Source organism: Lissotriton vulgaris, chromosome 3_1 (assembly GCF_964263255.1).
Source record: "Lissotriton vulgaris chromosome 3_1, aLisVul1.2, whole genome shotgun sequence".
In the NCBI taxonomy this organism is placed as follows: domain Eukaryota; kingdom Metazoa; phylum Chordata; class Amphibia; order Caudata; family Salamandridae; genus Lissotriton; species Lissotriton vulgaris.
In genome coordinates, this window is record NC_141689.1 from 1,881,794,292 (window position 1) to 1,881,810,538 (window position 16,247).

The window sequence follows — 16,247 nt, forward strand, 5'->3', positions numbered from 1 at the left end:
TCCATACAAAGATCATAACAATTCAATCTTCTTTTGATGCCTTGGGTGGAAAAGATGTGCAGGCCTCTACATCGACTGCCCCCCAGAATCAGGTGAGCAGTGCTTCCCTTTCCCTTTTTCCTCCCCTGTCCTTAGGAATGTCCTTGTCAATAATGAAGGGCCTCCAGTTTGGCTCACCTGCGGACCCTTGCCCTGCTAAATTTTTGGCTTCAATGGCAGAGATTTTGAATCCCACAGTCAATTGCATTTTGAACGTGTCTCTGCTTAGTGGTCAGGTCCCATTAAGCTGGAAGAGCGTGAAAATAATTCCCCTTTTAAAAAAACCTACGGCTGACCACATGGAATTATCTAATTACCGACCCATCTCTTTGCTGTCTTTCTTTGCAAAGACAATAGAGAAATACGTTCACTCGGTGATTAGCGACTTTGCTGAAGCTAATAACCTTCTACATCCGAGCCAGTCTGGCTTCAGACAGAGACGGCGCTGTCGGATGTCTCTGAATCTTTCAAGGAGACCCTTGATAAAAGAGGCACAACCGTTGTTGTCCTTTTAGCCCTCTCTGCGGCCTTCGAAACCATGCCCCACGGGGTTGTATGACACTACAACGCGGGCTATTACCACACGTGCCATTACAACGCTGTTTTTACAACGCAAGTCGTTACAACGACTTGCGCTGTAAGCGCTGGATAATGGAATAGTTTAATTTTCTAATCCAACTCCAGCCCACGTTACAGTAGGGAAGGTGTTGGAATAGAAAATTAAACTATTCCCTATCCAACAGCGCCCTCCAGCGCAAGTCGTTGTAACAACTTGCGTTGTAAAAGCAGCGTAGTAATGGCAGCGCGTGGTAATGCCCGCGTTGTAAAGGCTGCTCACCGCCCCACGGTCACCTCCTGCAGAGGTTACGGGAGTGTGGACTTGGAGGCACAGTGTTGAAGTGGTTCTCCTCCTTTTTGGAGGATAGAAACCAAGAGGTCTGGTCACCCTCGTTTGCTGCCAGTATTCTGGCCTTGATAGTTGGAGTTCCACAGGGATCTATCTTGAGCCCAGTACTTTTTAATCTGTACATGGCTCCTCTGGCTACCCCGGCAGAAGCAGGTGAGGCTATGATTATATCCCACGCCGACGACACTTAACTGCTGTTCACTTGTAAGAAGGGAGGAATTTAATGGGGAGAAGATAAATAAATGTCTGAGTGAAATCTTTGCCTGGGTCAGACACAACTATCTGAAATGTAACCCGGAAAAGTCTCAAATTATCTTTTTTAGCACCCCGCCTCTGGAAGCCTGGAAACAATGGTGGCCTACTGATATGTCTCCCCCCCCAGTCAGCAGTTAAGATGTTAAAAAACCTGAGAGTGAAAATGGTCAATGCCTTATCTATGACACCTCAAGTACAGTCGGTGGCAGGTACATGTTTTGGTCTACTGAAAATGCTCCACAGATTTCTCTTTCTATTGCCAACCTCTCACTGAAAGACGGTCGTTCAGGCCCTTATTACCTCCAGACTGGACTATGCCAACGTCTTTCACCTGGGCCTTTCAGAGTTTCTACTAAATAGACTTCAAATCGTGCAGAACGCAGATGCCAGGGCAGTCTTGAGCCTCGGACCTAGAGACCGGATTTCCCACCACTTGAATAATCTGCATTGGCTCCCTGTCCGATGCAGAAACCTCTTTAAAGCACTGGTCCTGGCTTTTAAAGCTCTGCATGGCATGGGAGCTCATTACATCCGCAGAAGAGTCTCATACTACATGTCTAGAAGATCCCTTAGGTCAGCACACCAACATCTAATTGTCATACCAACCTGTCTCAGAACCCGCCGCGGCGGATGTTTGTTTCAAATGCAAGTGGCTAGATTCTGGAACAAGCAGCCTCTTCTGCTCAGGCAGGCCATGAACATACTAGCTTTCAGGAAACAACTGAAAACCTGGATGCTCCAACAAACAGTATAATGGCCGACACCCTGGCACCAGAGATCTTTCCCTTTCTGGCCTCTGTATCTATCTGTCTCAGCGCCGGGACACTCCGTTGAGTAGCTGTGCGCACTATAAATCCTTTTTAACATTAACATTAACATGTGACTTGCCTTTACCTTCTGCTACTGGCTTTGGCGGCAGGCACCGTGACATCAAAATTCAACTGTAATAAATTGTTACAGTTGAGGGACTACATCATTTCTATCTAATAGCTGACTGGGTGCGTAATTTGTCGCCTAAAGAAATTTGAATTTATAAGGGGACAATTCAATAACAATGTATCTATGTACACAGAGTATAATGCACAAGGTTTTTCAATTAAATGGAAAATGTAAAAAAGGTTTGCAAGGAAATTTACCTTAACCCCTTCTGTGCTGGTGACGAGCCTCGGCTCGTCATGAGCCGTGGAACGCTCACACGCGGGGATAATTCCCCCGCTGTGCTGAGCGTTCCATTGCGCGGGCGGGCTCATGACGAGCCCAGGCTCGTCACCAGCACACGAGCACCGTGCTGCATGACGAGCCTGGGCTCATCATCAGCACCGCGGCGCCGTGCGCGGCCCCCTCCCCCCGCACCGCAGGGAAATTAGCCCTGCAGCGAAAGGGTTAATACTTTTCTTTCTCTTCAAAATAATGTGAAGAATTTTAAATGGGTGACAGAGTCAGCTGAATGATGCTTCAAGCATCTTCTGTATAACAAAATGTGTTTTACATTCGGTAAAACCGTTTAAACTTGACCATAACACTCAAAATGTTAAGGAAATTCAAATTCATAGAGTAAAAAATCTAGGGGCATATTATCAAGACAGGCGGCAAAGTTATCACTGCTATAGCGGCAGGAAACTGCCGCTAAAACGGCGATAATGGGCTTGATAATATGCTCTATGGAATTCCAATTGAAGCCCATGTTGAATGTGAAGGACATCTAACATGGGCTTCAATTGGAATTCCATAGAGCATATTATCAAGCCCATTATCGCAGTTTTAGCAGCAGTTTTCTGCCGCTAAAATGGTGATAACTTTATCGCCTGTCTTGATAATATGCCCCCTAGAGTTAACAATCATCTATTTCTAATATGCCAGTATACTCATGAACAGAAAATATGAATTTAAAGGAGCACTACTTATTAAAGCAGAAAACACAGAATGGTGGATTTCTTTTGTAATAGATCACAAGAAGCATTATCATCATAAACTATAAATATCACAATTATTGTGGAAAATACAAGTTTACATCAATCTGCGCGTAACTAAAAATCATAAAATAAAACTGCCTAGAAATTTAATAAAATACTGTGCTGCACACAACACAGTGTATATCACTATCTGACAGTAACAGCAGAAGTGAATTATCAACATAGCCTGGGGGGAACATGGCGGCCAGCTAGGAAACTGGTGGCGGGTCGTGCTCCACTGACCTCATTTGGAAGCTGAACTACCGCTTATGTAATGCAGTTCGGTAGCTGCAGTTAGTTGGCATCGAGATTTCGTACTTTTTCAGTGTGTTATTTTTCTGCCTTTTTTGCCTCTGCCTTGTTGGGTCTCTGTTCGGCTGGCTCCGCAGTGTGCGTCTTTCGTGTCCTATTCCAAGGCAGCCTGTCGCGACAACTTGGTGGATTCCGGGCAGGTCCGCGGCTGCGGCCTGAGGGGGCGGATCAGCATGGTACTGCTCGCTGCTCGCTTTCGGGCTCACTTCTGGAGCTGGAGGCGGTGGCTGTAGGCTGGAGAAACTCGCGGCCCTGCCAGGAGTCAGGGGCACAGTGCTGGAATTCTCTCTCCCGCCGATTAGGATCTAGTTTGTCTAGTTTGTTTGTTTCCATTCAGACTTGGTGACACTCTACTAAGCTAACGAAACAGTGAGTATTTAAAAAAAAATGTATTTCTCTCGTGCAGACTCGGAGGAATTTCCAATGTTGAGACTGCTGGATTGTCGGAATTGTTGGGACTACTGGAACGCTGGGAAAGTTTGGGCTTTGAAATGCCGCTGAGTAAGTTACAGAGGGTTTTTTTTGTAGGGTTTTATGGTGTGGTTCCCCCCTGATTGTGCATGATACGGGCCTGGGCAGGAAAAGTTCACTGTTAAGATACGAGGGTAGGTGCACCATGTAGCTGTGTAACACCGTTCTCTTAATCTTTCTGCCCCTTGGTACCGGATGTGTGGTGGACCAGCTTCTGCTTGTTTTAGGGCTGCCAGAGTGCGCGCCGAGCCCAGTCCAGCCTGTCCGAGTTGACCCCTGTTACCGGATCAGCCCAGGAAGGGCATGCACACACTATGCATGTTGCCTATCAGTAAGTGTGCAGGGGTCGAGCTGGTCCCTTACGGAGGTGTGCTCTGGGCCCCTGGTTATTTGGAAACATTGTTGCTTGGACGTATGCCACCATCCCATTGAGGTAAAGGGGGAAGAGCTTAGCTATGACCCAGTCTCCAGGAGTAGATCAAGTTCTATGGAGTTAGTCCCTCAGCAGAGTGGGGGGAAGAAACAGCCATATAAAGGGGACCCCCGTGGGCAACAGAATTTAATCTCTAGTCTTCCTGCTAGTTTAACCCTTGACAGTGAGGCTCTTTCAGGGAAAAGATACAAACTAAGATCAAGTGCTTTTTTAGAGAAGGAACTCCCCCCACGCCAAACTATACTCCCTAGTCAAGTCTTAGAGGTCGCACCAAACAGGAATCTGCCAGACAAGGCAGGGAAACTGACTCCCATTAAGGAGAGTCATAAGAAATCTAACTTGCCTCCAGCAAGGGTGACTCCATCACTTAGGTCTTACTTTAAATTGAACATGCAGAGTAATGAGGAAACAGTAAAGCAGAGAACATCCTCGGCACAGGGCACCACGCCTGCAGATTGTGCCATTATATTGTCAAATAGATTCTCCATCCTCTCTGAGTCAAGCTCTACAGCCGAGGTAAACCCTAAACAGAATGGTCCAGATATAAGGAACAATACCACAGACAGGGCGCAGGTGATAACAACAGAGGGCTCGGATTCGATACAGGAGATGTTGACCCAGCTGTCCCTAGAGATTAAGGAACGTTTTTCAATCTCTAAAGTAAACCAGAAAAAGATACAGGATACATGTACTAATCTAGAGGAAAGCATCTCTGCACTAACGTATCGTATGGAGGAGCTGGAGAATAAAATGGGAGAGCTTAGTCTAGATGTGAAGGAGAACACTCTAGAAGTAAGTAGGCTAAAGGAAAAGGAGAACGACCTCTCAGAAAGACTGGAGGGACTTGAAAATAATTCCAGAAGGAATAATATCAGGATTCTGGATCTAGCAGACGGAATGGAGGAGGATAATATCAAGACCATTGTTATAGAGATCCTTACCAAAGCATTCACCCAGGTTGCCTCAGCGTCTGGGAGTCCAAGATTCAACGGGTCCATAGGTACCCATTTAAGCTAAACCCGGGACAGAAGAAGGCCAGGAAAATCTTGGTGTATATTTATTTATTTATTTAGTTTCTTGTATAACGCAGGTATCGATCCCGGCAGGGATATCTCCGCGCTTTTGCTCGCTAGGATGTAGTGGGGGAGGGAACTTTGCAGATGATCTGTGATAATGTGAGCTGACCCGGCCAATTATTCCTCTAAGAACAGCTTGGTTTTTAACTTTTTCCTAAAGGAAAAGTGGTTGGAGATTTGCCTAAGACTGAGGGGAAGGTTGTTCCATAAGGTCGGTCCCACAAGGGAAAAGGCACGGCCACCTTGTCTGGTCTTTTTTACAAGAGGGGGTTTTATTAGCAGTTGGTTGCTAGAGCGCAGAGATCTGTCTGGTTTGTAAGGTTGCATATACTCTTAAGGAACAACTACTTGGGGCTGCTCTGAAGCTCAAAACTATCCAGATACAAAGTGCGTCTTGCAGAATAAGATCAGATATTTCTCGTATTACAGAGCATAGAAGGTGGGAACTAGGCAAGCGGATAGATTCCTTAAAAGAGCTAGATGCGCAAGTCCAGTTAAGGTTTGCGACACTTCTAAAAGTCATGCTGGATAACAAGATGTATAACTTTAGATCGCCAGAAGAAGTGGACAGTTTTTTGATTTATAAGAAATCAGCAGCTAGCTGAAATTGAAGTATATGGTTAGTGAAGGGAGTTCAGTCGTTATATTTTTCTTACATTTTAATTGTTTTTAGGTTAATGGGCTCAGGCCAAAATGGCATTTTTATATGCAAATAAACGGTCAGGGAGGGGTCCCAAGGGTGGACAGGGAGGGGTCCCATCAGGAGGGTGTTTCACGTGTGCAGGTGGGGAGCATTGGGAAGAAATAAAAAAACAATAATCCTAAATATGACCTTATGTGACTTAATATTTACCTGAAGATGTAGCTTGGGGAAAAACAAGGAATATTAAAGGGGTAGACCTGGGTTAAAGGGAGGTGAGTTCCTTGAGATTTTATGCTGGAACATGAACGGTCTGACAGTCAAGAGATGGCAGCGTTTGGTCAAGGATAATCCGGCCAAGATTCTCATGCTTCAAGAGACACATTTGCTGCAGTCAGTGTGTAAGGCTTTGTTTGGGAAGTTAAGATGGGTTGAAAGGGTTGTAGCCTCTGACCAACAATGTAGTTCAAAGGAAGTGGTTATAATCATTAAAACAAACGTAGGAGTGGGAGAGAAGGTTGCTTAGTCAATGATAGATGACAGAGGACGGTGGGTAATAGCTGAGGTGAGGTGCCAAGGTATCAGCTATACTTTAGCTAATTATTATGGTCGTAATGAGGACAATACCGACCCTCTGAATAATCTATGTTTAGCCTTGGCAGATTTTGAAGCCCCCCTGATTCTAGATGGTGATTTTAATGTTCTGCTTAATAATAAAATAGACAGATCTTCCCCTAGAACACAGATTGCAGTACCACGTGTTCAAGCTTATTTAGCTACAATGCTAAAAAATTTCAATCTCTGTGATGTATGGCAGAAACAAATGGGTGACATGAGGGAATATTCCTTTCATAGTAAAAGAATTGCCATTACTCCAGAATTGATTGTATATTTATTGCTCTCTCTGAGTTAGAAACAGTAAGGTTAATTGAATATCTACCGATTCACATTTCGGATCATGGTGCTATTGCTTTAAAATTAGAACTCCCCTCTGAGTCAATCTTGAGGAGGTGGACCCTGAATAGGAGATTTCTTTTGCAACCTTTGACCACTGATTTACTAAAGAGAGAAACAGCTACCTTTTTTTCAAAATAACCTAGATTCTGCCCCTTTGCATACAGTGTGGGATGCCTTTAAGGCCTGGCTCAGGTGGACGTTAAAGGGTGTGGTTGCTGGCCGGGCCAGATCAGAAAAAAACGAGATATTAGATTTAGAGAAACTACTAGCACTTGCAGTGACAGCCTTATAATAGGGTCAGGTGGCTGATGAGGAGAAAGACACTCTACTAGCTATGGTTGAGGATTTACAGTTGAAGTTTAGGCTCAAAACGGAAGCAATTATGCTCCAAAGGTGGGAGGCATGTAAGATGAGTGATTTTCACCAGGGTGAGAATTGCGATAAACTACTCGCCACGAAAATCAGAGTTAATAGATCTCATAATTACATCAGCAAGATTATGGTGGGTTGCAAAATGGGGGAGGAAAAGAGGGATATTGAGAAAGCTTTTGAGGAATTCGTTTAAGGCTTTGTACAGCGATGAGTTAACGGTCGACGATGAGGTTATAGATCAGTGGCTATCTAAGAAACAATTACCAAAATTGAATTTTGCTAGCCAAATAGTACTCACCCAAGATATAGTTGAGAGTGAAATACTTGCAATTTTAAATAAAGCCAAGAAAGGGAAAGCAGCCGGACCCGATGCAATTCCTACAGAGGTCTATATGTTAATATCGGATGAAATCATCATCCCGATCTGTCTGAGATTGTTTAATGAAATCCTTAGAGGAAGTTTATCTCTGCCGGATTCATGGAGTGAGGCTGTTATCACCCTTATTTTGAAGCCCCGGGAAGGACCCAACTCAGGGTAGATCCTATTGTCCCATATCAGTACTAGGAGTCAATAATTCATCAAGATCAAAAAGGTTTTCTCCCAGGCAGGCAAATTCTGGACTTGGTTTACTCCTTAATAGGCTCGGTCGATCTGGCAACAACGCAAGGGGTTCCTCTCTCCATCATTACTGTTGATGCTGCAAAAGCCTTCGACCAAGTTAATTGGTACTACTTAAATAATACCTTGAAGGCTTTTGGTTTTAGACATATTTTTGGGGAAGTCCTTAAAAAAAGATATAATTCCCCCCTGGCCCAGATCTTGGTTAATGGAAATCTCACTGCCGCAGTAACAATACAGCGAGGCACGAGGCAAGGTTGTCCATTATCCCCCATTCTTTTTGATCTTTACATCGAGCCATAGGCCCAAAGTTTAAGGCAGAATGATAAAACTTCCCCTTTTAAAGTTAATGGTTTTACTAGGAAGGAAGCATTGTATGCAGACGACCTCATCTTATTATCCTCTAATGTCGACCCCACGCTATCTGAGTTACTGGTTGAAGCACAGGTGTTTTGTAAAATGTTGGGATATCAAGTCAATAGTGATAAGACCAAGATTATGGCTTGGAATACTCCAGTTCAGGAGGTGAGGCTTGCTAAAGAGCTAAGATACCTAGGAGTAATAATAACCCAAGACATAGGAAAGATCCCTAAAATAAACCTAGGGAAAGATTCTAGGGAGGTGGAGATTTTATTGAAGAGATGGCAGAGCTTGCCGTTATCCCATTATGGGCGAGTCAATCTGATTAAAATGTGTGTCCTCCCCAAGTATGCCTATCTTTTTAATAATATTCCCTTAGAATTTGATAAAACTGATCTTCTTAAAATACAGGGTAAGATCTCCTCATTTATCTAGGCAGCTAAAGGGATCAGGCTTTTCTGGAAGAAACTATGGAGGAAATTTTCACGGAGAGGTTTGGATCTGCCGCACCTTCAGTTGTACTGCTGGGCATATCACTTAAAAAACTGCAGGCTGTTACATTTAAAAACAGACAGCTCCCTGATTGGCAATATGTTCAAAGCTATGCTTTTAGATCTAGATTAGGTAGGCTTTATGTACAAATTTGGTGCCCCTAAATATTTTAAAAAGGTTAGACTGAAGACTTTATCTATTGTGGCTAATTTATGGTCGGAGTGCCGTGTATGTCTGGGACTGTCCTATTGCAGTGAATGGGCTCCAGTGTGGGACTCCCCACAAACACCAGAATGCCTCTTAGATGCTCTAGCTCGGCCATTAAAAGAGGCTGGAGTCTCACATTGGAAGGACATAGTGGATGGCAACAACTGTTACCACTGGGAAGTCTGGAGGAACCTCACTAGCGGAGCTCTTTCCAGATTTAAATTCCATCAAATCTCTTCATTGTGAAAGAGCCAATGTTGGTCAATCCCTGAGGATACCACCATGGAAGATGAGTTGCATGACCCAACTGTTAAGAAAAAGGAAGTAGGACAGTGGTACCATTATCTTCTTGCCGCAGCGGATAGAAAAATGAAACATCCATACCTGGTCCGGGAGAGGTGCTTGCCGAGTGAAGATCTGGAAAATGTATGCCAGGTATCCTTAGATATTTTATACCCATTGATTAAATATGCTGCACTCAGGAAACATCACTTTTCACACTCCACAGGATATACTGGTCTCCTATGAAGCTCGCCAAAATAAGGGGCAATGGAGAAACTAAGTCCGAGATGCGGAGCCCCGAAAGTGGATGATGTTCACATTTTTGTGGCTTGTCCCGTGATTCAAGAATTTTGGGGCAGTGTGGGTAAGACCTTGTCCAATGTTCTGGACATATATCTTGAGGTAAGCCGTTCTCTTATACTCTTTGGTATTATACTGATGTCCGAATGGGTGCTGGGGCTCCAGGGGCTACAAATTCAGTTGGTATTTTACTTAGTTCTTTTGGCAAGAAGGGAGATTTGTAAGGTATGGCGCCAAGCTCTTCCCCCAACCTGGAGAGCCTGGTGGAATGCGGTATGATATTTTAGAGATTTGGACCAAAAGCTTAATCTGAATAGAGATAGATCATATTTGGGGTTGTTTTGGAATCTGTTAGATTATACAGTTGCTGTTTAAATTATTTTGTACTATACAATGATTATACCTCTTGGTCAGCTCACGATATGTGGTGCGGCTGGGCTTTGCGTAAATAACATCAGCTGAGACTGGACCCCTTAGATAAGAGCAACAGGGGTGGCACAGATCAAGAGGTTGTTTCATCTATGGAGGTCACATGAGGATAAAAAAATAAAAATAAGTGAATTACCATTAGGCCAGGGCATAATCTTAGTTCCGCTGGAGTAATCAGAGTAGTTTTGGTAATTCTGCATTACTCTTTGACGCAGAATTTCTCATAGTAATGGGATTACTCCTGCTCATATAATTAAGATTAATTTGAGGGAAAACAATGCTACCACAAGAGTACATTTAGCAACTGCGAGCGGCCGCTCTCACTTGCTATTCATGTTTTAGTGTAATTTGTGCTGTTTCTTTGCGTGAAATGCATCCTTGCGTCTATTTTGAATGCAAGGGTGCAATTTGCATTAAGAAACAGAGCTAAATGCCAGGATTCAGTTGGGGGGAATCCTTCCCCAAAATCACATTTAGCATTATTTCTTGGCACAAAAGTCATTCTAGTGCCCATTTTGGATGCATGTGGGGCATTTTACGTTAAGAAAATAGCACTAAATGCCAGGAGTACGTTGGGGATAAAGCCTACCCCAAGACCATATTTAGTAAGCCTGAATGTCTGCTTGCACTTCTTATTTGTGTTCTGTTGCATTCAACACTATTTCTTAGCATAAATGCATTCTCAGACCCATTTTGGAGGTGAGGGGTAATATTTTTTCTTTAAGAAACAGTACTAACTGCAGAATTACTCTTCTCACATAATTATCAGCAATCTTGCAAAATTTCTAGGTAATTCCACATGATTACAATACACTGACTTACACTAGCTACACCCACTCCTAATTATCATGTTTAAAAGACTCAGAGGAACTCACCATCTTCAAAAATATAATAAATCATTTTCACATTAAAATACCACAAATGTATCGTATAGAAGCACTGAAAATAACAGGTGTAAGTATGTATATGAATACTTATCAATTTAAATCTACATTATTATTTATTACCAATTTATTTTATGCATTGATTGATCAATCCTTTTTTTCTGTACATCTGGAGCTTCTGTTTAAAGTGCTACATTGAAAATAATATTATTTTTAAATAAAATATGTGTACATACTGCCCAATTCAGTTGTACTTACTGTATGAATCTCAGAATGACCTACGGCTGAGCTGCATATTTTGAGATTCGAAACTGTGATCCAGAATTCATAACATCGGAGTCTGCTTATCACAATGCTAGTTTGTTTCCCTGCCAATTATGTTTTACTAGTCCAGAAGAGACATCTTCCAGTTGTTCTAATTTGATTGATTACTATGTGAATGACAGTTGTTTGGATTGAATATTTACTGCCTTTTGCATCAATGAATAGAGGATCATTTAAAAGTTATTTAAATGGGTGGAGTCGGGATGACTAACATGGCAGTCACTCATTTTTGAGCTCCCGCTCAGCTCCTGGCCTGCAATTGCTGATGGCGGTGCTGACAGTTACTTTGGCCGGCCAGGACCACCGATGGAGCCTCCAGACCCAAGAGGACCCAGACAAACAGCGTTGTCCTGGGGAAGCTACCTGGGGCAACGGACTCTGACAAAGAAGGAAAAGGGAAACCCCCCAAAATGGGGACTGGCGCTGCCAAGAAACCCTTGTCCCAAGATTGAATGCCACAGTTGTATGACGGAATCATGCATGCACTTGCATTGCATGCCTTAATAACGCAGCTTTTAACCACAACCGCGTCTTTACCACGCATGTCTTTACCATGCATGCCTTTAAATCAGAATTCATTGTAATGGCATGATTGGTCAAGGCATATACGTGGTAAAGGTAACACCCCAGCCCCCCGCCCTGAGCCTTAGAATGCAGCACCCGGCCCTGAAATCGACTCGACCCCAGCCCTAACACACCCCAGCCCCCTGCCCTGAACACTTCCCTGAGCCCTAATAATTACCCTGATCCCAGCCCTAAAAACACCCCGGTCCCCACCCTGAGCCTTAAAACTGACCTCCAGCCCTAAAAACTACCCGACACATGCCCTAAGCCCTAAAACCCAGCCCCCAGCCCTTAAACACCCCCAGCTCCCCACCATGAGCCCTAAAACCCATACCCCGGCCCTGATAAGTACCCTAACCCTAGCCCTAAAAACAGAAAACTACTCACCAAGCAGCGTACTGATTCTTCCTGTTCCTTCCATTCTCCTCTGGGCTGACTGCCTTTACTAACATTGTAAAGGGATGCGTGGTAAAGGGATATGTGTGGTAACACTTGTGTTGTAACGCCACTTATGGTTTTGACCACATTGTTAACATAGTTTCCAGAAAGCCACACCTGTCCCAATTTCAAGGGCAACTATTGGGTCCTTACCTGCTCTCCGGGACTAATGCACAGCCGGAACCACCTTATCAGTATAGCCATGAATGCCAGGAGCTTCAGGATGGAAAATATGTATCAGTTTCCTCTGCTGTCCATGATCACAAAGGGGACAGTTTTTTGAAGACAGATGCTTCTATTCTGTGAAAGAATAGGGAGGGGGTAGTAAAGGGGGATGGGGTTTTGGTTGTCTTATTATAGTGTTGGGTTTACTGTAGTCGCCGTGCAGATCCATTGTAGTCCACAAGTCACTGCTCATTGAGAGATTATCGAGCCCCAAGACACTTTCACAGAACTTCACTCCCCCTCACCCCGAGATTCCACGCAACCACCATAATGGCTTTTACGGCCATGACAGGAAACGTGAACTGCCTGTTAGATCGCATTGAGGGCATGGTCCAGCAGTTCCTTTTTAGAAACGGCCCCCAGGAAGTAATGCTAGAAGAAACACACCTCATGGCAACTAAATGCTTCCCCCAAGCCAGATATGGATACTCTAGAGTTTGCCGTCAGGGGTTCGGCCACGGATCCAGGGGAGTTGTGATTCTTCTCCACAACTCTGTTCGAATGGCGGTGCCCCACATAACTTTGACACTGTGTGGAGATTGATGCTAGTGAAGGGTTCATTAGCAGGCTCTCTGTATTCTTTCCTGGGCATTTACATTCCCCTGCAGCTTGCCACCTCTCCACTGTTGTCACTCACAGACGTAGTGCTCTCTCTCCAAGCTGTTGGGTTAATTTTGTGTGTGGGGGGGTGACTTTAATGATATCCTGGCTTCTTTGGATTCTCTTGGGGACCTGGACATGGAACCTAGAGAAGGTAGAGGCTTAGCCAGCTGGGGCTCCAGTTTGGGGCTTTGTGACACCTGGCTAGTTCAAGGATTGGATTTTCAAGTGGTCTGAACCCCTTAATGACCTACTGTTGGGCACTGTGAGAAATTCACACTGCCTTCTGCTTCAACTCCAAACCTCTCAATTATATCCCACTAGAAACACAGACCCACAATCTGAACTCACAGAGATACTTATGAGTGATCCAGGCCGCAGCACGCACAGTGCAAGATTAATATACATTATCAAAAAACATTGCAGGAAAACAACGCAATGGGAAAATGAAATATTCGTAGGGAAGCAAATTTAGTAAATAAAATTGAAATGTAATCATGAGCTTTCTCACTGACATGGATTACCTAATTTTGATTAAATATTGCAGCTGGCCGTTTGGCCCTAGTTTTCCCAGACAGCTTGGGATAGCACTAGGAAACTCTAGTCCAAGGAGCCCCCTGAAAATATGTTACGGAGACCGGGGGATCCACGGCCCACAGGTTAATAATCTCTGGCCTAGACAGATTAAATGCATTCTAGTCAACATCTCCATCATTCCTCTGCCATGCCAGCACCTAAAATCAATTCTAGATATTTATGAGAGGTGTTAGAGCCATTACATCGGAATGTGAAGCAAAACACCATGCTACATGGGCTATTACATGTCAAATACCTCAAATAGATTATTTTTTAAAGCAACACAAGCAGATATGTGGTATCATAGCAGTTACTATGTTTTTTCATCCCACAGGAGTAAATATGTAAATATCTTACTTGCAAATGTCATCTTCAGGATCTTCGAGCCCAAACCTTTCATCAAAGGTAAGTTGTATCCGTACATTTTCCTCTACGGCCACCAGCCTCCACACCAGAACTGTGCTGCGTGGATAGGTGTCTGGAAACCTGGGACTATGGATGCTTCCATTTCCATGGACGGCAACAATCCTCTCGTGCTGTGGATCGTGCACTCCTGTAACATGCACATAAATGCATAAACATTATTACTATTCTATTAGGAGTTCTGTTCTAATTATAAATCAGGTAAAAGAGTGCAAATTCATAAACTACATAACCCCTACACTAAAACAATACTATACATTTAGAACTTTAAGCAATGTCTGAGACAACATGATCAGATTGTAAGACATTGGGAGTATTATTTGAGGGGGTGGGAACCCACTTCAAACAATATTTATTTGTCTTGGTGAACGACCAAAGTTGCGAAATAAACCTGTGCTTCACCCTTGATAGCCTGTCGCAAAGAAATCAGCTTAACTTAAAGACAATGCATGAAATATTTATGAAGCACACATACAGTAATAAAGTGAAAACACAAAACAAGAAAAATCATAAATCAATTTAGAAAAGTTTTAATAAATAAAATGACACTAAATGACAAACATCTAATAAGTAGTACCAGATATATAACTTTGAAAGTTTGAATGAAAAATAGTGTCAAAAAGCAAAAACTTGACAAAAGTGGTTATTTGGTAGTGCTAGACCAGGTCAAAGGTGAAGGGCGATCGCGATGGAACGCGTATCAGTTACAGTGACTAGGTTATCCCAGTTGAAAGTTTTACGTCTGAATTTGAAACTTTTATGAAGACAAAGTGGTTGCAATGATTCGTTGGTGGTCCAAGCGACAAATTGGATCTGAAGTGATGCACGGCAATGGCGGGTTGCTGAACAACAGGGTCCAGTGCAATCATCGATAAAGATGGGAAAGCTCGGAGCAGGCAAAGTCTGAAGTCTGTGCCCAGGAAGGCCTCAACGGCATTCTTTTCCAACTTGGTGTCAGTCCCGATGAAGTCATCATCATCATTCAAACAAGGCGATACCGACTGGCGATACAACATCAACGACTGCAGCTTTGACACTGTTCCTAGTCTCCTGTGATTCTCCAGACAAAAAGTTTCCATGTCCCAGATCTTGCAGTTTGGAGACAGGAGGAGGCTCCAGGGCAGATCAAGTTGGCACTGGGCAGCTGGGTAGCTGCAGTGAAAGGCCTAAGGAAGCTAGTCACTGTTGATCAAACAAGAGGTCAGTCAAAAGATCCTCTGAGTCACTTCTGTCATCCTGGGTTCAATGCAAGCAGATCCAGTATATCTTCAGTTCCAAGACAGCAGGGCAGTTTTTCTTCTGATCTTTACAGGTTCCACACTGTTCCAAGGATGGTGCTGCGGGTGCCACATTTATGCTCTGTTCAAGCGTGTGGGTAGGAGAAACATCTAGCAACTCCCTAGCCAATGGGGTAAAAGTTCCCAGGGGTACCCTACCCACTTTTGCAGCATGTCATGTGAGTTGTATTGCCCTAACATGGCAGACCTTTTCTTCCTCTGGCCAGCGCTCCCAGTGCTCACTCAGAGGTGTGGCTATGACAATGGGAAAACCCTTTCTTGTGATTACTCCTAACCACTTCAGGGGCAGCCCCCACTGGGTTTAGAAGCAGGCTGAATAGCAAAGCATAGGGGAGGCAGGCCTAGGTTTGAGCTACATCTGCCACTGACAGGGTAGGCATCCTTTGAAGCTCAGGAAGGGGCTGGACACAGCCCTCTTGTTCAAGGAAGAAAATGACACCTCACATTCAAGCAATTTTTCTTCTGCCTGAGAGCATGTCCCCACAGGGGAGCCATCAGCAGTCAGGTGACACTGGCAGAAATGCCCCTTTTAGCTAAGGTTGGAAAATGTAAACTTTATAAAAGTGTCATTGATGGGTGTGCCCAGACGTGTGTTCTCTGCACACTTGGTCACTGGAACCAAGCTATACCTAGATGATGAGCTCCAACTAGGCTAAAACAGGTCTTGGGTTGCTTGCGTTCTTGTTCAGGGAGGACCTGGCCTTAAGCTGGACTGTTCCCATTGGAACAGGGTCAAAACTGATTTCCGTATGGCTGGGTCCAAACTGAGGTGGCACAGCGAGTAAAATAACAATGGACTGGGATGTGGCCCG

The 16,247-nt window shown here is 44.0% G+C and overlaps 1 protein-coding gene across 1 annotated transcript in view; it reads right to left on the reverse strand.

Annotated features, from left to right (window-relative positions):
* PDGFC (platelet derived growth factor C) overlaps window positions 1-16,247 on the reverse strand; it is an 819,997-nt gene that overhangs the window by 401,978 nt on the left and 401,772 nt on the right. Inside the window, exon 2 of the mRNA XM_086962342.1 lies at window positions 14,072-14,267. Coding sequence (XP_086818468.1) covers window positions 14,072-14,267 — 196 coding nt within the window. The remainder of the gene's footprint in view (window positions 1-14,071; window positions 14,268-16,247) is intronic.